Source organism: Sarcophilus harrisii, chromosome X (assembly GCF_902635505.1).
Source record: "Sarcophilus harrisii chromosome X, mSarHar1.11, whole genome shotgun sequence".
NCBI lineage: Eukaryota > Metazoa > Chordata > Mammalia > Dasyuromorphia > Dasyuridae > Sarcophilus > Sarcophilus harrisii.
Window position 1 is genome coordinate 14,854,343 of NC_045432.1, and position 26,531 is coordinate 14,880,873.

Consider the following 26,531-nt stretch of genomic DNA (forward strand, 5'->3'; position numbering starts at 1 on the left):
CTTTCCTGTTCCCAGAGAATGAGTTGAAGTTTTCAGAGGAGAGGGAGGGAATCTTAAAACTTTAGAGCTAGAAGGGGCCCTCCAGAGCATAGTTGTATCTCCTGAGGTGGGAGGCATCAGAGAGGAGATTAAGGTCCTGAAAAGCTTATGGCTGCCCCCAAACCCTGGTGAAGCATGGGTCAGGAGCCCTTGGGTCTCCTAGGTTGTCTGCTCCAATATTCTTCCCACCACACCATGCTGCCTTTTCTTCTCAGGTCAGGGAAATAATAGAAGAAAGCAATGCACTAGTAAGGCAGATCTCTGCTCTATGGAGCGGATATATGGAGTATATCTCAGGGACACTTTGTGGGTGCTGGATCGTCTTCTGTGATATTGGCTTATGTAGATCAGGGCTAAAGCCCAAGGTCCTCTATAGAAAGTCTTCTTAAAATGCCCAAATGTTTTTGTTATTGAGCTTGTTACCTTTCAGGGCAAGCAGCTCCCTCATTCTTCTACCCACTGTGGTACACTGCAAGATCCATCCTCTCCAATCCTTCTCAGACCTTGGGGGAAGGGGGACTCAAATATGCTGAGCACAGCTTTACTCACCATCTGCAATCATGCCTCCTATACCTTTGTTAGCTTCAATGTGGTACAGTTGTTTGAAGAAGCAAGAAAGCATAATGGAGCCTAATTTTGAGCCCATGAACTGTTTTCCCTAAAAGTTGAGTATTGAAAGCTTCAATTAAGGAACATTGTTGCTCCCAAATATGTATTTTTGCTTTGAGATCAGGCTCCACCTTCATGAAAATGCAAGTCCAAAGGTGGATCTCTCAGTCTGTTGTTCAGAAATATGAAAATGACCCCTTGGCTCCTTTTACCACATAGAAATGATGCTGGCCATTCCCCCATCCCCCCCCCCCCCCCCCCCCCCCCCAGCTTTTCCTTACCTAGCGCCTTCGGAGACGAGAGTGGGAGGTTGGCTTTCGACCACAATCCATTTGGGCAGGTGGCTCACTTGATTTTTTTTTTTTTTTTCACTCAATCAGGTATTTATAGTGAACTTGCTTTGTGCCAAGTATTTAAGCTCAGTACTATGTAAGATACAACAAAAATATAATATATGGTCCTTGTCCTTAAACCATCCCTTAAAGTGCTATTCTTATGCCACAGATGACTTCCTTCCTATCTTTCCCTGATCTCTGCCCAAGGCAGTTATACTAATCATTCCCCTCAAGCTTCTGGTACCTCTTTGGCTTACACTTCTCTCTCTAGTACACTTAATTGCTATGTCTCAGAGTTAGCTGTGTATGTTCTGTGCCCCCTGCATGAAAGCTTCATCCTTTTCTATTAAGTGTATAAAGGAAGAAAGGGATAGGAGAATGCATTTGTAGCCGGTATGAACTCTGGCTGAATCTAGTTGCCTTGTGGCTGCTTGTTCTCTGTCTCTGTCCTTTTGCCCCTTTACCTCCACTGGAAATACAGGGGTTCCTCACAAGCCAATCCCACGCTGATCAGCATTGGAGCTGACTTAGGCTGGTTGCTGCCTCCCTTGGGTTCCCTAGTGTGACCCTTTTGCCCCTGAGGATTCACCACTTTGGTGCAGTCCTCCCTGGTATACCCTCAGATACTGAGGACTGATTATAATTATTACCTTATTCCATGAGTGTGCCATAAAAAGACAGACATGGAAACAAAGCCTCAGCCCTAAAGAACACACCCAGTCTTTCAGTTTGGAGGTTATCTAAAAGGAGGCACGAATTCATAAGCCCACTCTGGATGAGAGGGTCTATCCCCTGAATTGGTTCTATTCCACATCTGGTTTCTTAAGTCTTTATTCAGGGATAGGCCAGACCCAAATAGGAACTAAATGCCCTCTGGGGGTTGAGATGAGCAGAGTTTAATGATTTGCTACTTGCTTTTGTCATACTTTCAAGAACAATGAGATAAAAGTCTCCTTATCTGTTGGTCACACTCCTTGTGTGTAGGGATATATCTGTAGCTCCGGGATTGAGAGAGATATTCATGGACCCTCCCCCAACTTATTGCTTCAGTTCTGTTTAGTTCAGTAGATCCTTTCTCCAATTTTAACATAGCCTTTGGCTACTATTTTTGTGGGTTTGGATAAAAGGCACTTCAGGATGTGCCATTCTCCTGGGCCGACCCAAACCTTTGCCACCCAGAGGATACCCATTATCAGTTCTTGAGGGTGGCCATCCCCGGACCCTGCCCCTAAGGAGGAAGAAATGGCAGCAGGGGAAGTTGCTACATCTAACATACCCATTCCAGATCTGGAACTAAGGTTGCCCTTGTGTTGGATATTATCTTTTCCTGTCTTCCCTAGAGAAGAAAGCTAAAACAGTAGCAGCCTGTGACTTTTGGCTCCTGAATTGGGAGTGATCAGTGTAATCTCTTAGGGCTTGATTAGTCAGCAGACCTAAAGTTGTGAGAAATTGGGGGTCTGGCCAAATAATAGAATAGGTAATTGACTAAGGAAGGTCAACTAGGCTATATGTGAGACTGACGATGGAGCCTGATGGCTGGAAATGAGTGAAGGGGGCTGAGTTGCTGCAATTTCCCATACAGATTTAGCAGGCAGAAGTTTTCTTAGGCCTCCTGACTTTACAAAGATATGAAACAGAATGTTTGTTATTACCAAGGACATATATTCCAAAGACCCATTCATTCAAACCCACAAAAATACCAAGTTTATTTTTTTAACTTTATGAAGGAATTCCTTCCCTCTCCTATTGATAGTCTTATTTGGGGCACTTTTGCCTTTTTACTTTAGTATTGCATTAATCCATGTTAGAATGTGTGTGTGTGTGTGTGTGTGTGTGTATGTGTGTGTGCACGCGTGCATGCATGTGTGTTAGAAGAAAAATAATCACTGAACAAGGATATGGTCAAAAGGTAGGCAGAATAGTTAAAAATCAGTTGCTTGAATATATGAAGAAAGAAGAATAGGGGAGGGTTACCATAGTCTGCCATCTTTCATACAGATGACCTTCCATTTCTCATCTTTATACCTTTGCACAAGCTGTCTCCCCTTATCATACTTAGCACACTCTATCTTCTTTTCTACCTTTTGAAACTGTGCTCCCTTTAAATGCCACCTTCTTCTGAAGGGAAACCTTGCCTGATTCACCCATTTGTTAGTGTGCTTCCCCTGTCACTGTTATTTTGTATATAGGCTGTGTTTACTTCTTTGGAATACTTTTTATCTCCTCGAAGAATACAAACTTTCTGAGTAGCAACTGTCTTATTTTGGTTATCTATAAATTTAGCACAATATGTGGCACATAGTAGGTTCTTAATAAATTCTTGTTTGTTGATTTTCAGTAACCACTGATTTTGAATAATTCTAAAGTCATTGTCTAATTTATTGATGTCTAATTGAATTTCTTCAGATGGAAAGTGTAATGGGGGCAGTCAAGCCCTGACGTTCCACCTTGCAGAGTTAACACTGGCGTAAGTAGCCAGGGATTATTTGACTCAAGACCGAGGCTTCTGGCCAGAGATGGTGTTGCCGGCTAGCACAGAGAAGAAAATGCTATGTAGCTCTGGAGGTCTTCCATTGGCACTTTCCTTTGTATTTCTAGCATAACAATAACTATATCCAAGCCCTCAGTCTTCCCTGCCTTTGAGATTTGTAAGTGAAATAATTGGCTCTTGATTCTCCCCTTTAATCTCAGATATTTTTGTTTCAGCTACTTCAGTTTCCACCCCAGGCTTTGCCTTGAATCTAAAGCCACTGACAACAACTGGCCTTGGGACCGTCCCTTCCACCTGTGTCCCTTTATCCTCAGCTAGCACAACTCCAAGGTGAGGCCTGATTTCCAAGTTCTTCTGCATTCACCTCACTGATGAGACACACACAGTCAGGCAACTTCTTGGGTGCATGTACCTCACTTGAGTATCTTCCCAAAACATTTCAAATACGGAAAAACTGCTTCTGAACCCAGATCCATTTAGAGTTAGATTTCTGCAACCCAGTGAAAAGAACGTTTAATTTATTTGCCTTTGTTAAATACTGGGAGAAAATAAGCTGGGAGAAAATAAGACTTATAACCTGGAGGGCACCTCAGTGACCATCAAGTCTTAGCCCATACTGAGTCCTAGGGAGTGATTTGTCTAAGGTCACATCAGTTTGTTAGCGTCAAGCTAAGACTCAGAGTCAGCCCAAATTTTTGATTCTTGGAACTAGACTTTATTTGTGGGCTTTGGTTACAATGTATTTCACTGTTGCAAAAAATAGCACTATCCAAGAAATCCTTCGTTTATAGCAACCTTTTAATGAGGGCCAATATAAAGTAAATCTATTACTTTTAACTTATTTATTTTTAAATTTTTTTCCATCATTTGAATCCTTTTGAAACTCATAAATGTTTATTCCGGTGTCCTTGGATGATGGGAGGTGGTCCTATCCCACTAAAGCTAAAGCTTGAAATGTCTGATCTTTGCTTATGTCTTCTGGGACTCGTGGTTTTCTAATGACAATCAGCAAAATAACTGTTCAGTTGTTTTAATGTAACTGATGTTCTAATTACAAGCTGTTAGGTCAACAAAACACAGTATTTGGTTTAGCCATTATTGTCCTGAGGACAAGCAAAGGATTAAGGACGGAGATCAAATTGCCATAGAAACATAGAAGTCAGGATCTCAGGGAAAGGAGCACAGCCAGGAGCAAAATTAGGAACAGAAGAGGTCCGAATTGGGGTGCTAAGCCATATTTGAATGGAGCCGTGTTTGTTTAAAGTCAGGAGTACCAGAATTCAGGTGAGATGGGTAGGAGAAATACTCCGATTCCAGGTTCAGCAGCTGGAAAAGGAGAATATCAAAAATATTGCCAGTGAGAAGGAAAGTGAGGAACCAAAATTCATCCTAACCTAAAGGGTTTAAGCCCTATATGCCATATTTAATAAAGTTTTTATTATGTTTTTCTGACAGACCTAGCACAAATTAGCAATAAAAGCCAATATAGGATTATTGGCCAATAAGCATTAAATTAGATAGGAGGCCCTGGGAATACAAAGAAAGGCAAAAACTGCCCCTGTTCTCAAGGAGCTCACAGTCTAATGGAAGAGACAACATGAAGATAACTGTTCAAACAAAATATATGCAAGATGAATTGGAGATAATATTTATAGTTTGTAAAGGCAACTAACCTTGGTGGCATGGTGGAGAGAGCATGGGGCCTGGAGTCAGGAAGACCAGAGCTCAAATCCAGCCTTGTGACTTATGTGACCTTTGGCAAATCACTTAATTTCTTAGTTATAAAATGGGGATAATAATAGCACCCATCCACCTTGCAGGGTTGTTGTGAGGATCATATTTGTAAATGTACAGTATCTACCATGTTGTAGGCACAAAGTAAATGCTTATTCCTTTCCCTTTACTACCATCTCCCATTTAGCATCTTGCATATGTTATCTTATTTTATCTTTACAACAATCCCTAGAGATAGATAGTATTTTTCTTATTCATTTGTGATCACCCAAGTAGAATCTGAAAACTTCACTATCTGGTACTCCCCTCTGTTAGCCTTTGTAGTAAGCACTTGGGTTCATGGAGCATCAAAGAAAAACCAAAAATGTTTTTATTTGCAGGCCCTCAATGGATCAAGAGATTCCCCCATCCCAAAACTGGTAGGCTCCATTTCGTCCAACCCCAGTAAAGACTTGTGTGATTTTTATGATTTCCAATACTGCCTTGGGTGGTGCTCCAGCAAGGAGCAAAGCCAAAGCTACCTAGTCCTCTCTGGGATAGGGGCTCCTCTTAGTCATATCATTCCAGTGAACTTGTCTTGTGTTCTAAAATGATTCCTATCAAGTAAGAAGTCATATTCGGTTTCCTTTTCTCCTGTTCCTAGCTACCCACCATTCATGTTGGTGCCTCCCAGTTCACAGGAACATGAGCTCCCTACTGATTTACCTTTGCTCACTTATCTTCTGAACACACTAAAGGGAACCAGAGACTACTCGGCAAAGGAAAAAGGAAGGGCAACTAAAGGAACTGAATTGGATAACTTTGGTCTCTTCCAATTCTAAATCTTTAATTCTGTGATGCCCATTTTATACGTGTGGAAACTAAGACTTAGATTTGTTACAGCTGTAAAGTGTCAGAGGCCAGATAAAATGGAAAGGTGCTAGGGATGGCAACATGGACAAAAAGACAGCATACCCTTTAAAAAACTAATACCTTTTGTCTTTAAATCAGTCATTATGCACTCGCGTGCCCCCCCCCCCTCCAGATTGGGGTTCTTTTTTTTTTTTAATGACAGAGACCATTTCTAATAACATATACAGTAGTATATTCTAGTGTTCCCTCAACTCTTTGCTATAAGTAAGGGAGTATGTTTCATTACCTCTCTTTCATGGCCTTCATTGATTTTACCATAACTCAAAAGTTCAGCTTATTTTAGTGATCTGTTAATTTATCTTGTTTTAGCCATTTTGCTTATTTTGTTCTTTATCACTTTGTACAAATCTTCCTACCTTTCTCTGAATTATTCCTGATTATTATTAAATTATATCATCACTTTTTTTAGTCATTTTTCAAATAATGAGCACTTAATTTATTTTTAATTCTTGTGCTGCCACAAGTAAATATTTATATTAAATCTTTGTTCTTGTTTTTGACTTCTTTGGGGGTATATGCTCAAGAGTGTCATGGCTGAGTCAAAGGACATAGACACTGGGCATGGTTGCATATACTATAATTTTGTTACTTAGGAAAGCTGAAATGAATGAATCACTTAAGCTCAGTAATTCCAAGTTGCAGTAGGCTAGAGCGTGTTTAGCTCTCCACACTAAATCTGGGGCTGGGTGTGGTCTGGGGAATTTGGTGCTTGAAAAATATTCATCTTACCTGGGAATGGGGAAGCACCTAGAGCTTCTGGGAGTAGCTGGCATTTGAAGGAGTGGGAGAGCATGGAACCAAGGAGATTTTGAGGCCAATGGGGAAAGGATCATCACCAGAGGGTATAAATTAGTAGTATGCTGCAACGTCAGGGACTTGGTAGAGAAAAGGCTCTACTATGGGCCAGTGTCCTCTCTGACACCTGCCGTAGATGGTGGTGTTCTGAGAGTGAGGCACAATGGAGCAGGACAGTCCGTGGTATAAGTTCTATAAAGCAGTAGAGAAACAACTTAGATGGGAGAAGAGCTTAGAATGAATGTCTTGCTTTGATTGTATGAGGAATACAGAGAAAAAAAGAGAAACCAGAAAATTATAGGGGTTTAAATTAAAGAGTCTAGAATAGACAGAGAGAATAGATAATGAAGAGAGTGAGAGAAATCCTTTTTGGAAAGGGCCACCAAAAAAAAAAGATTAAAGTCACCCAAGGAACGTAATACTATGTTGATAACAGAAGAAGGAAAGAAATATAAACTTAACTCTTATAACTTTAAATAGAATGAATTAAACAATCCAAAAAAATGAAAAAGAGTAACAGATTGAGTAAGAAAACAAAACCCTACAATCTGTTGCTTATAAGAAACATGTTTTGAAAAGCAAAGACATACACAAAAGCTTAAGGGGATAGAAGGAAAATTTGCTATATATGAGGTATATCCAAAAAAGCAGAAGTTGCTATCAGGCTATCAAAGTAAAAACAAACATTAAAAAATTTAAAAGGGATTTTATAAAGGAAGCTGTATTATGTTAAAGGGAACCATAAAAAACAAACCAGTATCAGTAATAAACTTATATATTCCAAATACCTTAGTGTCCAAATTCATAAAGGAAACATCTGAGCTACACCCTAATGTCACAGACCTTTTCTGCTGATCTGTTGTCTTCAGCTGTAAAATGTTCTACTTTGTCTTTTGGGGTGGAGTTTTTAGAGTCATTATTTAAAAGAATGATTTGGGGGAGAAGTTGGGTGTGAGTTCCTACTTTTACTCCACCATCTTGGCTCTACCTTTCCTCCAACCCAAAAAGGTAAACAGGAAAGAGAAACTATGAGGCATTCAATATGGTTAAACTGTTTACATTCTTGCACAGGAAAATGATACTTGTAGCTCCTAAGAATATTCTTATTATCAGGGCAAATAGAAGAAGGAATATACTTAGAGAGCATATGTATGAATTAGCTCGAATAGATTATTTTTTAAAATTTATTTTATGTTATTTTTCCCCAATTTTTAAAACTTTGAGTTCTAGTCCTCCTTCCCCACCCCCATTGAGAATGCAAACAATTCAATAAATACACATGTACCTGCAAAACATTTCCGTAATGTTGTAAAGAAAACATGGGCCAAAAAAACCTTCAGGCAAAATAGATAAAAAACAATGTATGTTTCAATCTGTATTCAGACACTGTTCTTTGTGTGTGCATAGCAGTTTTCATCTTAAGTCTTTCAGAATTGTCTTGGATCATTGTATTGCTGAGAATAGTTATGTCCTTCACAACTGACCATCTTACAATGTTGCTATTACTTTATACACAGTAAATTTCTCTTTGCATCACCTCCTGGAGGTCTTTCCAAGTTTTTTTGGAGAGCATTCTGCTCATCATTTCTCATGACACAATAGTATTCCATCATAATTACATATTACAGTTTATTTAACCATTCCTCAAGTGATGAGCATTCCCTCAATTTCCAATTCTTTGCCCCCAGAAAAGAGCTGTTATATATATTTTTGTACATATAGATGTACATTTTCTTTCTTTTTTTTTTTTTTTTTTAATTTAAACCTCTTTTGGGATCACTCCTAGTAGTGGTATCGCTAGGTCAAAGGGTATATACATGGTTTTTATAGCCTTTTGGACATAATTCCAAATTGCTCTCCAGCATGGTTGAATTAGTTCACAACTTCACCAATACTGAATTAGTGTCTCAATTTTCCCACATCCCTTCCAACATTTGTCACCTTCCTTTTCTTTCCTATTAGCCAATCTAATAATAGGTACATACCTAGTAAAGAGAAAAATAGTAATACTTCAGAATTGTTTTAATTTGCATGTCTCCAATCAATAGCGAGTTAGAGCATTTTTTCACATGGCTATAGAAAGCTCTGATTACTTCATCTGAAAACTGTTTTTTTGATCATTTATCAATTTGGTTATGGCATTTTTATAAATTTGATTCTGTTCTCTATATTTTTGAGAAATGAGGCCTTTAAATTAGATGGTTTTTTTTTTAATGAAGGAATGCATTAGGAGGAAGAATGGGCAAAATTTCCATATTAGTTTTGTTGCAAAACAAAGCAAAATTTTTTTTTTAAATTAAAGAAAAATATATTTAAATCTGCACTTAAAGAGTTTATCAGTTCTCTTTCTCTAGAGATGGGACAGTATTTTTCATCATTTTCTTGGATTGACAGTTTTGCTCAGAATAGCTGAGTCTTTCCCACTTTGCCAATTAATTATCCTTACAATAATGCTGTTAGACAGTGACTGAATTTCCCATCTCTACTTATTTGTGTCTAGTTCTTCCCTCTACACCCCCATATCTGACTTTGAGGAAGCCAAGGAAATAACTATAAAAAAGAATGCCCTCTACTTCCAGAGTTCCTTGGTGTAGCTCTTTCAAAACAGGAGGCCATTACTATTATTCGTTGTGATCCTACAGATCCCCCTTTCTCTTGCCATTTTCTATTGCACACACCCTTCTCCTTAAAATAGGGCTTTAGCTTTCCTCTTTCTTTTTTGTCTCTGGCTTCAGTGGTTGCCGTTGTTTAGATATGTTGAGTGATAGTGCTATATTAACTTTCTAAGAACTTTTTGAGAGACACCTAGACAGACTTACCTGAAAAGATGACAGGGATGGATGGTGGCGGGTAAAACAAAATTTGGGGTCCACTAATGTCCCTATCTCTTAATATTGATTTTTTTTTTATTCAAAGAATCATTGTACCTACCATGGGGTGACATCTTTTGTCTTTTTTCAGTGTAACCCCTATGATGACTTATGCTCAGCTGGAAAGTTTGATCAATAAATGGAGTCTCGAACTGGAGGACCAAGAAAAACATTTCCTTCAGCAGGCCACGCAAGTGAATGCTTGGGACCGGACATTAATTGAGAATGGTGAGAAGGTAAGAAGGTAATTTTCAATCATTATGATAAACCAAAGAAAGAATCTATGATGACTGTTACAGATAACTTAAATCTGCCTGTCATAGGTGTACTGACTTTTACTCTCATTTGTTTTGGTTTTGGAGCAGCATTATTTTCATTGTTACACATTCTTATTTGTTTCTTAGATTACTACTTTACACAGAGAAGTAGAGAAAGTGAAGCTGGATCAGAAAAGGTAGGAATTTTGGCAAATTCCCCAGGTTAGGAGATGAGGGAATTTGCTTTCTTGAGGTACTCTGCTCTCTTTGGTCACTTCTTGCTGTTCTTCAGCTCCTCGGCTTACTGGAGTTATTTCTTTAGGTTGGACCAAGAATTAGACTTCATCCTGTCACAGCAGAAAGAGCTAGAAGACCTGCTGCTTCCTTTGGAGGATGCCGTGAAGGAGCAGAGTGGGACTATCTACCTGCAGCATGCAGATGAGGAGCGAGAGAAAACGTGAGTGCTTTGGTCAAGTTTGGAAGAATACGGCCAGCTGGGGCTTCTGGCAACCATGGAAAGGACTTGTAAAAGAGAAAGATTTGGAGGGTAGGGCTGAAAGACTGGCAGAAAGAGGCAAAGGCTATTCTGAACATTTGCTTGCTCTCTCAATGTCTGGTTTTTCTAGACTCCTGGGAAGCCAAGTCATTCTTCTGACAATTATTATATATGTTGTAAAGTAGGGATGATATCACACATAACTGTTGCATTATCAGAAACATTTGTACCTATCAGATGTGTTCTCAGATTAGAAATACTAAAGCAGTTTTATTTGCTAAGTGTCATAATATGGGCACTTTCTGGACCCAATCTTCATATGGTTTGTTTTATTGATAAATTAGTTGCTCTTTCAAAGCATTTTATTCATTTGAAGAAAAATTGACTCTCCAATGGAAAATGGCAGGTGTATTTGAGGAGTTTTTTGGAGTTGTGTCTTCCCCACTCTCCTACTTTGTTTCTCTCCAAAATGACAAAATGTTTGGAGAATATAAGTAAATCAAGTCTTCTTAGTGAATTATCCTTATGAAAAGATGGACTTACCAATTAACCCATGAAACAACTTTAGACCATGATAAAAGCACAGTTCTGATTCTGGTTTTATGTTTTAACCTTTGTGAACCTTTGTATTCTAGGAATTAATTTTTGTCTTGTGCAGTATCCAGAGAACAGACAGACAGCTTTGGCCATGAGGTCTTAACAAGGGCATGAAGAAATCTTTGAGATGATGTTCCCTGAATTGTTCTGTGCAATCAAATTTATCTTACGTTAAAATAGTACCTCCAGTTTTGTTGACCTATACAAGTGATCTCCATGCCTAGGCAGAGAAAAACGGCAAATGTGCTATTAATAGATCTATTTGAATCACTGGAAACCTTTAAATCTGAAAAGGCTTCCATTCCCTTTAGTTCTCAAATTTTTACATGTGCAGTTTTTTTTTTTTTCCTTTTTGACTGATTAGTGAGTTAAGAATTTTATCAGGGCATCTGTAAGTGACAGCGCTGTGTAAGTAGAAAGGATTTAGTGTGGAATGAGTGGGTTCTAAATTCCATTTCAGGTACCCATTCTGAGCCTTGATTTCCCCATCTGTAAAAGGGAGATGATAATTCCTGAACTCCCCTTTGTTACTAGGATTGTTATAGGGGAAGTGCCTTGTCACCCTTTTAAGTGCTTCAGAAATGTGAGCTGTTACTGACTCATCATAGACTCGAGAAACAGATTTTTTTTTTTTTGCATATTTGAGAATGTTGTAATAATTTTAGCATTCAAGAGTTCTTTATTACTGAAATGGCTTAGAATGTGGAACAGGGTATTGTTAGTGAAGTCAGGGTCATTCAAAAGCCGATTAACTTTGGCCTGTTTCAGATTTGGGATTTCAGATTGCGATTCCCTTAATGCCTTATCCAGGAGGTGTCAGTAGTCACATGGGGGGGTACGCCAAGTGTAGGTCTCTTAGTACCTAACAGAAAAACCCTACCTGATTAAATCCTGCTATATGAAACTAATTTGTAACGTTGCTGCTGTTTTACAGTTATAAATTAGCAGAAAATATAGACGCTCAGCTGAAGCGCATGGCCCAAGACCTCAAGGATATTATTGAGCACCTGAACATGTCTGGAGGGCCTCCCGACACCAGTGACCCAGTGAGTATTGCCCCTCTGGGGGTCTGGAAGCCAATGTCCTTCCTTGATTCCATGTAACAATTGCCTTCTTTCTTCTTTCAAGTCTTTGTGCCTACCTCTAGAATTAGCAGAATTCAAAGGAAGTTTATCCATTACACTTTCTCACGTGTAACTTTTCCCTAACCGTTCTCTGTGGTGAAGCCCCTATGTTTTCTCCTAGTTGATTTTTCTCACCTCCTTATATGTATGTACCTTTTCCCATATTGCCCACCTGCCCCTTTGGGTTATGTGTGTATCTTTATATTAACTCTCTGTATGCTTGAGTGACTTATCTTTGTTCATGGACAAATAGGTTATAACATAGCAAAAGGTTTTGTTTGTTTTGGAATTCAGAACATGCTATCATAGCAAAAAGCAGTATAAATGGGCATTAGCTTCTCTAACTGTTCCCCAGAAACTGTACTTAAATCCATGATGTAGCTGGCTGATTATACTATTGTTTCCCTTTGTTTCTTTGGGGAAATTATGTGTTCAGTTTCCTCTGACGTTTGCCTAGGCTATAGAAGTGAATGCCCTTCCCAACGTGATGTGCTAGCTATTCCAATGTAAGGGTTGTTTCTAAACTTGCTCCTATAGCAGGGACTGATGGTATGAATGTGTGTGATTCTAGCTTTGTCTTTTTTTTTTTTTTCCAATTGATGATTAAGGTTTGCAATGGTAATGAAGTCTAGGTGGGTCACTTGGTTGATTTCTGTGCTTTTTTTTTTTTTTTTTTTTACATTCACTGTGAATAATCTGAACATCAGCTCTATTTATTTACTATCCAGATCTGGAGACTGATTTCCAACAGTCCATTCATTATAACAAAATTTCATTACCACAAAACTCCAAAGTCATTTTTAAAGAAAACCATTTTTGTGTCTAGTCAGTACTTAGCTATTCATGCTAATTCATTAGAGTCATTTTTTATGTGCCTCGGGCATCCCCCTGCCAAATCATGAAGCAAAGAGTAGCATGGTGTGGGGGAAATTTTATTGGCTTGGGAGCCAGGAGACCTTTACCCTTAGCTAACTCTTGTTGTGTCCTGCTTTCTAGAGCCTCCAAGTTGGGGTGACAAAACATACCGTTGCTTTCTAGAGGCCCCACACTGGGATGACTAAAATATACCTTCCTAGTGGAGAAGTGATGAGGCGGGACTCCTGAGGAGGATGGGAAAATGGAGTCCATTTATTTCAAGGACCTTCCCCTTTATATAATATAACAAAAACAACACTGTGCACGTAGGACCACATAAACAACTTGCTTTTGTATGTAGTTTGCCACCTGGTATCACTCTTCCACTTGCTTTCACTCTGCTTCAATCACAGCACGGGTTGTCACCGCCCCCTGATTTCTCAGGAAGGCCGAAAGTCCTTAGGGGACATGGGGAGCCGAACCAGACATTGTTAGCAGGTTCTCTCTGGGCTGAAGGGTCTTACACCTTACCCAGAGTTTCCCCACTAACTGACCCTCTACAAGCTCTGATACTTTGGGCAGGAGGACACTTGAAAGTTGACTTGTTGACACACTTTACACACACCCTCACTTGATCCTAACAACCCTGGGAAACTGTTAATGCAGAAATTGTCATTGTCATTTTGCACTTGAGGAAACTAAAGTGTCCACAAGGAAAAATGATTTTGTCCAGACCCCACTCCAATCTCACTCTGGCGTCCATCGTTCATTTCTGCTTAATCCTTAAAGTCTCTTCTATGTCTCAAAATTAATATACAAGATTCCAAATAAGATAAATTTAAAATTGTCCTTGTGGAGAGGCAGGGTGGTGTAGTGGGTAGAGAGCTAGCCTTGGAATCAGGAGAGCCTGGATTTAGGTTTCACCTCTGCCACATACTTACTGGTGACCCTCAAGTCACTCTCCTTCCACTGATCCAGATGATGTTTAAACTAAATTGCAAAGCAGTTGGAAACCTGCTTTGAGAGAGTGTGTTCCTTACCTGGATGAAATCCAGATCCAGTTAGCAAAATGGCTTTCCTGAATTTGCCTAGACAGTCAAGAATTTTTTATGTGGCCATTTCTTTGTAATAAAAGTAACTTAGGATTTTTGTTATAATTTTGCCATAAAGAATAGAAATCTGTCTCTGTTGTCAGTAGGCCTGACTATGGAAATGGAGCTGATTGATACCCAGTTTCTCCATAATGGAGAAAGAGGGCCCAGGAGGCCCATGTGCCAGCCCCTCTCTTCTGCTATGCCATTTGTAACCATTTGTTTTGTTTTGGAGTGTTTGTTTATTTGTAGAGGAGATAAGTTGATCAGATAATGGTCTTTGCTTTTGGCAGGAAGCACTGTGCTCTTGGAGGAGGGGGAATTGACAGGTGTAGGCATAGCCCACTACTCAACATTGCTGCAGCCAGCCCTGACTGTGTAACTGAGAGTCAAGGCTGGCTCAGCCCATTTCTCAACTTTATTTACTTGTACATCCCCCGTGTAGCCTGCTGCTTGCTAAGTTGTCTCCTTACTCCTTAAGGGTGCTCCTTTATGCCCCCCAAAACACACCCAGCTCCCCAGCAATATCCTCATAGAACAGGGCAAGATTGACAGTTCACTGGTTAGAAGCAACCCTGTTAAGAACAATAAGACGTCAGGTTTGTGCTCCAGTTAACCTTTTGTGCAAGAATGCAGTAGAGAAGGAAACAAACTCTGGAGGTCAGTCAAATTTAAGTCCAAGTTTGGGCTTCCTGAGTCACTGAGTTTCATTTGACTTTGCAAAGTCAAAAGTGGATTTTCTCCAAGTTCTCACAAGAGTCGTGGGGATTTGCTTCCTTATCCCTTTCATTTCCTGCTTCTCCATCAACCATGATGGATTAATAGGGGATGATGGCAAAACTTTTATGATCTAGAATAGAGAGAAGGGAGCTTTTGGTGATTATCTTCTATTTGCTCAGTAATCTTTGATATTATCTAAAATATCTGCACTTTAATCTGTACTTGAAGCCCCTAAGGGAACCTCTAAGGCATGTTTTCCATTGCTCTCTCCACTGGGAAGATATATTGTACCTTCTCATTCTCTAGCTAAATCTTAAGCTGAAATTGGGATGCCTAAACAGGAAAAATGCCCCTTCTTCAATCTATCTTTCAAGATGTCACTGGATTCTTTAACCAGGGACCCCTACTCTTATCCCTTGTCTAGCTGACAGAGAGGTCCCTCTCGTGTAAGCTTATCCTTCTGGCCCCATTGTCTAGCAGACTGAAGCCAGCAGCTGTCTCCAGTTTGGAGCATCAGGTCTCCCAATTCCTAATAAGCAGCCCAGGCATAGGCCTGCAGACGGCTTCCCCATGATTCTCTATCATGGACTAAGAACAATATCTCTTGTCTAACTTTGCTGTCTAGCTAAATGCCCCTCTGCAGCTTAATGGAGTATACCTGTAATTGCTAATTGTGATGGCAGAACAGAAGCATGAAGAGCTCAGCTCTGTGCTCAACCAGGAGAAATCAATGGATAGAAACCAGAAGAAATATTTGTCATACAATACTTTCCTTGTAGCGGATTTATCATAACTCGAGCAAGAAAACAGATTCTATGGGCTGTCTTCCAGAGCCTAGAAATAGCTTTCATATACAAGGCTCTTTCTTCTTTTATTTGTCAGGGAAAAAAAATCTCCTAAAATCATGAAAATCTTTCCTTTTGTCTCAGACTGGTATTTATGTTATAATTCTTTTCTTTTTTAAGATTGCAAAAGCTATTTTGACTTGACTCTTGCTAAAAAAAAAAAAAAAAAAAATTATTTCTTTTCATTTGGTGATGGCGTTTCCAGCAATAACAATGTTCTAATGTACTACTTTGGTGCAGGTCCTTCAAAATTATTCACAAATATTTGGGATTTTAGAAAGAATCTTTTAAATATAGCCACTTCATTCAGTATTGTTTGAAAGTCAAAGGTAATTGAAGTGCTAGTTCATATCTAACTAATTTTCTTATGATGCTTTTATTTTTTTCAAAATATTGTCCAATCTCTGAGTAAAATCCAATCTGTTACCTTAGGAGTTTCAAGTATAGATTGGTTATCTAAAATTTTCAGTTATGTTCCAGTTGTGTCTGCCTCTCTGTGACTCCATTTGGGGTTTTCTTTGCAAAGGTATTGGAGCGATTTGCCATTTCCTTCTCCAACTCATTTTAGAGAGGAGGAAACTGAAGCAAAAAAGGATAAGTAACTTGTCCAAGGTCAGAGGCCAGATTTAAACTCAGTTCTTCCTGACTTCAGACCTGGTGCTGTATCCACTATAGCACCTAGCTGCCTGCCCAGTTGTATAAAAATATCAGATATGAAATTTGAAAGGGAGATTGAGAGAGATGGCACTATATCTTCAGGTGTATTTGTGATTACTGAAAAAATAGAAGCCATTTTTCCCTACTCATAAAACCCCTTGCCATCATCCCCGGTTTTTTGGTTTTGTTTTGTTTTTCCAAATAAAACTTTTCATATGAGTTGAAGCATCTGAATCACATCAATATTCTTTGTGCTGTTGGAGGGTTGGGGGGGTTGAAAGACCTTAATCTTTATCCCCTCTCCATCTGCCAGTGACTTCTTCATCAGATCTTTAAGCACTTTGGATTTAGCCTGTACTAACTTGGTTTCTGTTTTTCTCCTATACCTTTCCCCACTAATTGGCAGTGTCTTATAAGTCCCGTCTCATTGTTCATGGCCTTTACTATCCCGAAAACCCCTTTTGGACTGAACATTCCAGAATATTTATTTTGTTTGCATGACGGCTCATAAACAGCTGTTTTAAGGGATTGATGTAATTTGACAAATAGAAAGTGGGAGAAAGCAACATGTACTCATACTTCTCTCCAAAACAAGTTTGTATCACCAAGGAGACAAGGAGGGTCCAACTGAGTATTTAACGCAACCCTCGGGTCATTTTATTCACTCTTGTTTCTCTTTCAGGTGAGAGGATCAGAAGCTAACATATATTTACTTAATTTTTTTTTGGTCTTTTTTTTAGCTTCAGCAGATCTGTAAAATTTTGAATGCCCATATGGATTCGCTTCAGTGGATTGATCAAAACTCAGGTAGGATTTAACGAGGATGTCTGGCCACCTGTATTAGAGTGAAAGGTCAAGACTGGTCTTTGATCATCAAAGGGTCGGGGTTTGAATCTCTCCTGTGCCACTTGATACCTGAGTGACTGTGCAAGTAACTTAGCTTGGAAAAGGAGGTGGTGAGACCAGCTGATGTTGAAGTCCCCTTCCAGCTCTATACCTGGAAGCCTGGGAAATGAGAAAACTCATTTTATTACTGATTGAGATGCTGCTGGTCCTTTTATTCTCTGGGATTGTTGTCTTAATGTGGGTGCTTCAGAGGTTTTATGGGATGTCCACAATAGTATCACAGATGCCTTAGAGTCTTAGAAATTGTATCTATTCTGTATTCTATCTAAATCTCATAGGGTCTTGAAGAGGTGTTTCCTTCTGCTAATTATCCACCCACTGGTTAGAATTTCTTCTTTGACACAAAGAATTCAAGAGTTTCTGTGAGGGGGAGGGGGAGATCATCACCAGTTATTTCATCTCCTGGCATGAACCTCTCCACATTTACTAAGTGGGTCCTTGACAATAGTGAGTCCTAAGATATTTAACAAGTACTAATTGGTCATTGTAACAATTATGCACAAGGAAGTCAAAATAATTTTGATTGTAAAGCACTTCTGTTATTTATTTAGGTCTGTCTCGTAGTTGCCAATGGATTATTTGCTAATTACACAGATTAGACGACTCAAAAACCATTTCCAAGGGCCTAAATAAGACTTTCTGCCTTAATGGAGAAACTCTACCTGAACAGCTTTCAATTTCACTGATTTGCAATGGAGGGTATTTTTTATTCTAAAGTCTGGTTCATTAATTTTTTTCTTGCCTTTCTTTGTCCAAGCCTTGATTATACTGACCTGATAGAGTGCAGGCATATTCTTCTATCTTTTGATTCTTGAGCAAAAATTTTTTTTCTTTGTCTTAATCTTGTTCATCTTTAACCAAGCCCAGGGGTTTGCACATAAAATCCACTCAGTAAATATTTCATTTTCTTTTAAAACTTCAGCAAAAATCCTTTACTTCAGTTTGATTACTTCAGTTACGTGATGCAAATTAGCTTTGCTTTCAGTTCTATAAATTAAACATTTTTTGGCATGGAAAAATGAAAAAGCCAATGAAAATTTGAGAGTAAGTTATCTGAATTACGGGATTGTTGGCATTTGGAAGTAGAAGTACCTCTCAGACTTAGCCCTTATCTGTTGTCCTGCTGGCTACAAGCTTCTCTCTCAACTGGCATTGCCATGTATACATATTGCTTGGCGTTGTTGATTTTCATAAGGACCATGTGTAGTGAAAAGATTGTGAATTCAGTGTCAAGAATGTGATCCAGTGGTTTGGATCCCACCTTTCACCTCCTAGCTGTGAGATCCTGGGCAAGTTATTTAAAACCTGCGCCTCAGTTTCCTCATCTCTAAAAAATGGATAATACCTAGAGAAGACTATTTTGCAGAGTTTTGAGATGACATTGAATGTCTGTAAAAGGTTCTGTATGTTTCTAGCATTACAGTAATTCCAGTTGCAGTTACACCTTGAGCCACTGCTGATTAAAGTCAGCTCTATAAAAGTTGTTTTCTCTGGTTGTTCACTAGTCGGTCACCATTTGTATCTCCTTTCCGTCACTAAGTCCTGTACTGAATGCCGTTTTAGTATGCTTTAAATTCCTTTAAAATGAATCTTCCATCTATGGTTGTTGCCGTTCAGTCACGGCAGACTTTTGTGACCTTGTGGACTCTAGCATGCCAGTATTATCTGTGGGGCTTTCTTCGTTGAGCTACTGGAGTGACTCTTGCCGGTTCCTGCCCCAATGAGTTTTTTTTTTCCCCCAGCACTTGGAAAGTAAATTGCAAACAGGTGAAGTAGCTTGCCCAGGATCACACAGCTACTAAGTATCTAAGACCGCTCTTGAACCCTGCTCTTCCTGGCTGCAGGCCCCGCACTCCATTCCTTGAAGCACCGCCTATATCCATCTATTGTTACTGTTTGTCAAAACATTTGATTAGGCAGAGCACCTCTTTCTCAGCCCTGCTAAGCAAGAGTTCCCATCTAGACCAGTGCTTCTGAATGGAATTTGTATGTTGTAAAAGTTTAGGAAAGCATGGGGGCCAGGGAGATTTCAGAATAAACGTTATTAAATATGTAAAATAAAAAACACGTTACAAAGGGAGGCAAAGCCAGCGAAGATAAAGATGCCTTTCCCCCCATCTAAGTTCATAGATCTCAGGTATTAAAAAACCTCTGGTCTCTAGCAAGCCAAATGTAGCTTGAGAGAAAATTACAAGTGACAAAAGTGGCATGATGCCTCCTCTGAATACAATCATTGAGCCGGGACTAGAAAAGGCATTGCCATTGCTGCCTGGCAGGAATGGCTGTGAGAATAGGTTCCATGGCCACTCTATGGCTTCTGCAGCAGCTGTGGTGGCTCCCGGTGTGGCAGAGCTAGAGCCTGAGGCAGGTGGTCTTAGGCCCAGCAGGGCTGAGTCCCAGGTGAGTTTGGAGAAGGAGCTTGGGAAGCCCCCTCAGCCTGCAGGTTGCAGATGAAAGCCGGGACAGCCCTAAAAGAAAGAGGAGGCCATGCTCTGGCTATTCTCTCAGGTTCCAAATGGAGAGAATTGGAATCGGTGGGAATTTTCTTCACTGGATTCGAGTAACCCTGAATTTAACTGTGAATTATAGGAGAGACTCTCCAGTCTTCTAGATAGAGGATAAATCATCCTCCTGTTCTTGGGCTTTTTCACAAGGCTGTTGGTCTTGACTCACTGGCTATTCCTCGGGCCAGGGCAGCTCCACTCTGTTCCAAGACCACACACTGCAATGCAGGCTGTAAACAAGTAGTCACAGGCCTCTTGGCCTACTTTCATTGGGTCAGCAGGGTTTTCTTGTCTTTGTGTTGTGTAGAACATCCATTTTCTTTTCACCTGGAATCAGGTTAGCAAATAGGAAGAGCTAAGATTTTGGCCAGTTTATCCTTTCCTTTGAATGTTTGATAATGTAGCACCAGTGACCAATGACTTTATTTCCTGCAAGACTGAATTTTGATTTTTCTCTTCCCCTTCCCCTTCTAATGTCTCCATGTGGAACAAAGAAGTATTTGGATGTGGTTCTTAGCCATGGGTGGGGCAAGGGGAGAATAGGGCAACTGTTTACTTTTTGACTTTGTTTCTGGAAACTCACTCAACAGCGTGGATAACTGAGCAGATTTCTGAGCAGAAAGTTGCTTCTGTGTGAAGGCTTTCCGTTGTAATATGAGCATAATCGAATGTTTTGGCAAACGGTAACAATAGATGGGTGTAGGCAGCCAGGTGGCATGCAGTCAGGAAGAGCAGGATTCAAAATGGTCTCGTAGCTGTGTGATCCTGGGCAAGTCACTTCACCTGTTTGTCTTAACTCACTGGGGAAGGAACCCTCGAGAGCCACTCCAGTAGCCACTCCAGCATCTTGGCCAAGAAAGCCTTAATAAGGAATATCACAGCTGACCCTGGTTTCTTTTCCCTCTGCTCCTCACTTCGTCCCCAGATGCCTCTTTCTTTTCCCTCTCATACCAAGAAATAACAAATACAAGCTAACAGACAAATATGAGTGTCAAGAGACTCTTCTTCCAGGAGAGGCAAGTGAAAACATATAGGGGACTGCCCAATATAATAACGACCAAGCTAATCAGTTACTCAGAAATTCCCAGTTTTTAAGCAGAAACAAAAGTCAGGTGCAGAACTCTTATTCCCATGTGTCATTTTATCACTAAGAAATAATAAAATGTAGCATTGTGGAAAGGACATTGGACCTGTGGGAAGGAAGGCAAAGGGAACAAGCATTCAGAAGGGAAGGGAATAAACATTAGGTATCTTCTATGTCATAGGCACTGTCATAAGCTCTTTACAAATATTCTTTCATCTTATCACAACAAGCCCGGGAGGGTGATGCTGTTATTATCCCCATTTCAGAGATGAGGAAACTGAGGTAAACAGAAGTGTAACTCAGGGTTACACAACTAGTAAGTGTCTGAGGCCAGATTTGAACTTAGGTTTTGTGACTTTATCCACTGTACTACCCAGCTGACCTGCGTTCAGGAAATATGAGTTCATATCTTAGCACTCTCACCCTTAGTAACAGAACCTCAGTTTCTTCATTTGTAAAATGGAGGTGATATTTTTACATTATAGCCAGATATATTCCATCCAGCGAGCCTTTGCTTGGAGTAACAACAACAAAAGTTAAGCAAAATATAACAATGGCCGTGCTGGATGATGTGTGCAGCATTCTGACCCTTTTTCCCCTCTTCCCCCAACACTCCAAGGAAAAGAGAAGGATGAATCTCTTCACTACTTTTCCTTTTACTGTTCTTTTAATTCACAAGAGTCGAGTTGTGTATTGCTCTGATTCTCTTTTCTGTGTCATATCACACGAGTCTTCACATTTTTCTCTGAATTTATCATATCTGCATAAAGATGTTTGATTATATTCATACGCCCCAATTTGTTCAGTCCTTCCCTGGATTTGTTTCCAGGTTTCTGCTACCACAAAAGTGCTTCTATAAATATCTTGCTATATGTTTAAAATTGTTTTTGGAAGTCATTACTTTTGTGTTTTAAGAAGTTCGTGGGAAATATTTTTAATGATTTTTATAATCTCTAATTTCAGTACAGATTTATTTTCTTGTTAAGCCCAGCAGCTGTTCAATTAATCAATTTACATTTTTAGTGTGAAAGTGTTAGTTAAACTTCCTTCAAAGATGGCTTTTGCAAATTAACATAATATTTCCTAAGTACTTTTATTTAAATTGCACCACACCGTTTTGTCTAAGGTGGAATTGTCCACGAACAGGTTGTTTCTGGTGCTCTTCTCTTGGTTAGCCAGGAGGAGTCAAGTGCTACTGGGAGGTACTGTGGGTGGTTTTGAGGGTATTTTCTATGTTTCTTCTCCCTTTCATTATCATAAATAATTGAGAATGACTAACTGCAGGTTGAAATCAGGGACTCGGAGCAGCTCAACTTCCTGTAGTCAGATGAAGCACTGGGACTTTTTCAGTACTACATTCACAAATATCTGTCTTGGCAACCTCTGGAGCTGCAGGACAGTAATCCCTTCCACATATCAACTTTCCCCATTGAGGTTTTGATGTATCACTGGTTGGCATTTAAAAAAAAAATGAAAAATTTCCTTTAATACCATAATCATTTAAATTTCTCCTCTGGTACAAAGGGAGGATTTTCCAAATTGGTTGGAGGAGCAGTGAAGTGTTCATACCCCTAATCTTCATGATATGGAAGGGATAACTGTACTTACATCTCTAGATCTTTGGGGCCTTCTAGTACAGTTATTGCCACAGATATGCCAGTCCCTGTGCTATGTGCTAGAGAAACAAAGATAACAAAACAGTCCCTGCCCCCAAACAGCTCGAACTTTAATGAGAAAATAACTTTAACCACCACATATAGATAAGACATATATAAATTCAACTGGAGATGATCACAGAGGAAAGGCACTAGTATGAAGCAGGAGGTGGGGAAGGGGGTCTTGTAGAAGATGGGATTTTAGTTAGGACCTGAAGGATACTAGGGAGTCCAGAAAGTGGAGATGAGGAGGGAGAGAATTCCAAGCTTGGAGAATAATCAGTGAAAATATCACTGGAGTTTATTGAATTGGGGGGAAAGAAGGATGGGATATGATTGGATCTTTGCTTTAGGAAGATCATTTTGGCAGCCAAGTGGAGGATGGTTTTGAGTGGAGAGTGACTTGAGGCAAGGAGACCAAACGGAAACTTCCATTCTTAATCCAGGTATGAGAGGATTAGGCCTTATATCAGGATAAGACCAGTCAAAGGAGAGGTATATGAGGTGCTCTGAAAAGTAAATGTACAGGATTTGGTACCTAATTAGACATGGGGGATGAGAGATAGTGAGGAGCTGAGGCTGACATCTAAGTTGTAAGCCTGGTTGATTGGGAGAATGAAAGTACCCTTGAGGGCAATAGGAAAGTTGAGAAGAGGTCAAGTTTGTGAGAGAAAGATACGTTTGATTTTGGACATATTTATGAGCCATCCAATTTGAGATGTCTAATAGGCAGTTGAAGATGGGAGACAGAGGTAAGGCAAGAGGGTAGAGCTGAGAATCATCTTCATAGAAATGATAATTAAACCATGAGAGTTTGACATCACAGAGGGAAGTAATATAGAGGGAGAAGAGGACAGAGTTTTGGGGGAGAATACCTACATTAGCAGGAGTTACTTGGATGAAGATCTTGCAGAGGTGACAGAGAAGGAGCAATCAGACATGGGGGAGTAAAACCAAGAGAAAACAATGGCATAAAAATCTACATCCAAGAGAGTGATGGGTGATGTCAAAGGCTACAGAGAGTTCAAGGAGGGTGAGCACTAAGCAAAGACCATTCGATTAAGTACTGTTGGAACAAGGAAAACTGAGGTCATTGGCTTGTGCATGTAGAGAATGTAAAGGAAGGGGATAAAGAGGCCTCAGCACAGTGAGATGTCGATTATGGCATTATAATGTGCCTACAGGGCAACAGAAACAGTGCTACTCTTTACAGTCAAAAGTCAGGATTTTTTTTTTTTTTTTTATGTTACTGAAAATTCTCAAAAAGGGGATTTGGTGAGTGCATAAATCCAAGTAATTGAGTATTACCTAAAACAGTAAGCTCAACTGTCCCCGAGCAATTTCATTTTTTACAAATGTAAAAGATTTTCAGTTGTTGATTCTAATAGGATACTTAGCTTTTTCATAAAGTATCTCTAGGGTCATTTTGGAGAAGCAGTTTTGTTTCTTCCAACTGTTTGAGAATAGTGAGGTTTTTTTTTTTTTTTTTAATGAGATGTAGTTTGTGGGTTGGTTGGTTTGTTGGCAGCAGACTGTGCCAACAGAGCCGATTCAAAATGAGATTCAGATAAAAATGAGGTCTTTTCAAATCATTATTAAGTGCTCTGTTTTCATTTCTTCAAAAACAAGCTGAAAGATGCCCAAAGATGCCTTTGATTTCTACTTAAAATGTTATCTCTTCTAAAATAGAATTTGATTTATTGAGTAAGGGCGCTTCATTTCCCTTTCTTCCTCTTTCATAAATTCTCTGGGAAATCTTGGTGTCCTTTGGTTTATAGGGCCATCTCCTGGCCTTGAAGGGCATAACTTTCTACTTTAAGCATTTTTTTAAAAACTGCTTTTAATCTGCCAAGAGATCAGTGACATAAAGATTTCGAGACTCTTAAAAATTTGCCTCATCCTGTTTCAGTTAATTGGAATATGTTTTGTCTTTCAGTTGATTGATATATTTTCATAACTTCATTGATGAAGTTATGTTAATCCCCGTGGAAAATAGAAGAGATTTTTGGTCATGCTTTTTGTCTTAGGAAATTCTATCAATAAAAATTAGATTAGGTAGTCAAAACCAAAGAAAGTCTTTAGTTCCTATTAGGACATGTCATCGTCATCATCATTATCATCATCATCATCATCATTATCATTATTGTTGTTATTATTATTTAGTAGTATTACTAATAAGGCAATGGGAAAAGGGAGCCTTCATACCTCTGCAACAGTAGATCCCTCACTAATCCATTTTTTGTACATACTTACGTGAAATTCCTCATCTGGATAGCCCCCTCAGATGCTTTAGACCAGGGGTCCTCAAACTTTTTAAACAGGGGGCCAGTCCACTGTCCCTCAGACTGTTGGAGGGCCGGACTATAGTAAAAATAAAAACTTTGTTTTGTGGGCCTTTAAATAAAGAAACTTCATAGTCCTGGGTGAGGGAGATAAATGTCCTCAACTGCTGCATCTGGTCCGCAGGCTGTAGTTTGAGGACCCCTGCTTTAGATACAAGTTTGAAATCACTCACATAAGTAGGAATTAACACTGAAGAGATAAACAGATTTTTTTTCCCTCAAAGCGGTTTCTTACTATTTGTGATTAAGAAGCATAAATAAATGGAGCCTTGCTATAATGCAGTCCTACATGCACAGGGTACTTTATTGCCTTTTATGGCATTTCACCAACAAAATTTGGTTGGACGGGCTTCTTTGTGAATCAGCCTCATGTGGCTTTATGGCCAAGTGCGTATGTTGGGATTCCAGCAGAAGAACTGTTTCTTTTTGGTTCAGATGTGTGATTTCTTTGGTATGGACACTCCATACACTGATGCAGGGAGAGAATTCATTTGCGACTTAGGGAGTTACCCAGTGCCATTGAGAAGTTGGATGATTTGCCCATGATCAAAAAGCTAGCTAAATAATCCTTTTTAATTCAAGAATTTCCTGGTATTTGATCAATGAGAACGGTACCATGGGAAAAGCCCTAGGCCCTGAGTCAGAAGACCTAGCTCAGCTATTCACTGTTTTGACCGTCTGACCAGAAAGAGTTTTACTTCTGAACCTCAATTTATTCATCTGTAAAACAGGAATAATAATAATAGCTGATCTCCCTACCTCATAAAGTTGTCAAGAGGCCCAAACGAGATGATGTGTGTGAAAATACTTTTGGAAACTTTGCTGTAAAGCTCTTTGATACTTCCAGAAGATATCATTTTATCAGTTAAGCATACACCTCCAAATATCAATCCCTAATCCACACTGAGCCCATTGGCAAAGCTTTGTGGGGAATACCGGACTTTGTATTCTTATGAACTAGTTTTGGGGACCCCAGACTCCTACCTTTCAGTGAGGCGTCTCAGCAATATGAAAATGTCAAGCTGTATTATTAGTGAAGAATCGAAAGCACAGTATCCTTGAGCTCTCATTAGTAAGAGATGTTGATCTCCACCACTGTTTCTCCTCGGTGCCTTTGGCTCTTTCCTCTCATTGATCCTGGCAGTCACAAGCAAGCCCTGTGAGGCATTTCCAGACAGATGTAGCACTTGAGCCCTCCCACTGAGGAGGTGCCTGATTTTGTACAGTTTCTTTGCCCCAGCAACTTTGATAAATCCAAGTGTCATATTCGAGTGCTAGGATGCATCCAGGACTGTGAGCAAAACCTCATTCATCTAATTGACCCAGCTTCTCCTCTTTAGAGGCTGAATGCACAGCGAGGTTTGTTACTTCCTATTATCTATCTCCAGTCAACAGGATGGTACTCTTCTTTGGGTCTAGAAAAAGCTTGGAAAATACTTCCATTTGCACAGCTCTTAAGTAGGGTAGGATTGAAAGGATTCTGAGTTTAGCTTTGCTTATCTCTCTGTACACATAGCTTATACTGAATTTAAAGATAAAAATTAGTATTCATTTGGAAACCTCATTTATAGTTAAAGGCCTTGTGGTGCTATGGAGAGAAGGCTAGATTTGGA

General features: G+C 39.6%; 1 protein-coding gene across 3 annotated transcripts in view; it reads left to right on the forward strand.

The window, feature by feature from the left end:
* NUP62 (nucleoporin 62) overlaps window positions 1-26,531 on the forward strand; it is a 62,292-nt gene that overhangs the window by 28,850 nt on the left and 6,911 nt on the right. For 2 of the 3 annotated variants that reach the window (XM_023507254.2, XM_012553564.2), the window contains exons 7-13: window positions 3,690-3,804; window positions 5,589-5,627; window positions 9,877-10,021; window positions 10,190-10,239; window positions 10,365-10,499; window positions 12,070-12,181; window positions 17,168-17,234. In XM_023507254.2, coding sequence (XP_023363022.2) covers window positions 3,690-3,804; window positions 5,589-5,627; window positions 9,877-10,021; window positions 10,190-10,239; window positions 10,365-10,499; window positions 12,070-12,181; window positions 17,168-17,234 — 663 coding nt within the window. The remainder of the gene's footprint in view (window positions 1-3,689; window positions 3,805-5,588; window positions 5,628-9,876; window positions 10,022-10,189; window positions 10,240-10,364; window positions 10,500-12,069; window positions 12,182-17,167; window positions 17,235-26,531) is intronic. The other variant, XM_023507255.2, reaches the window with a different exon arrangement.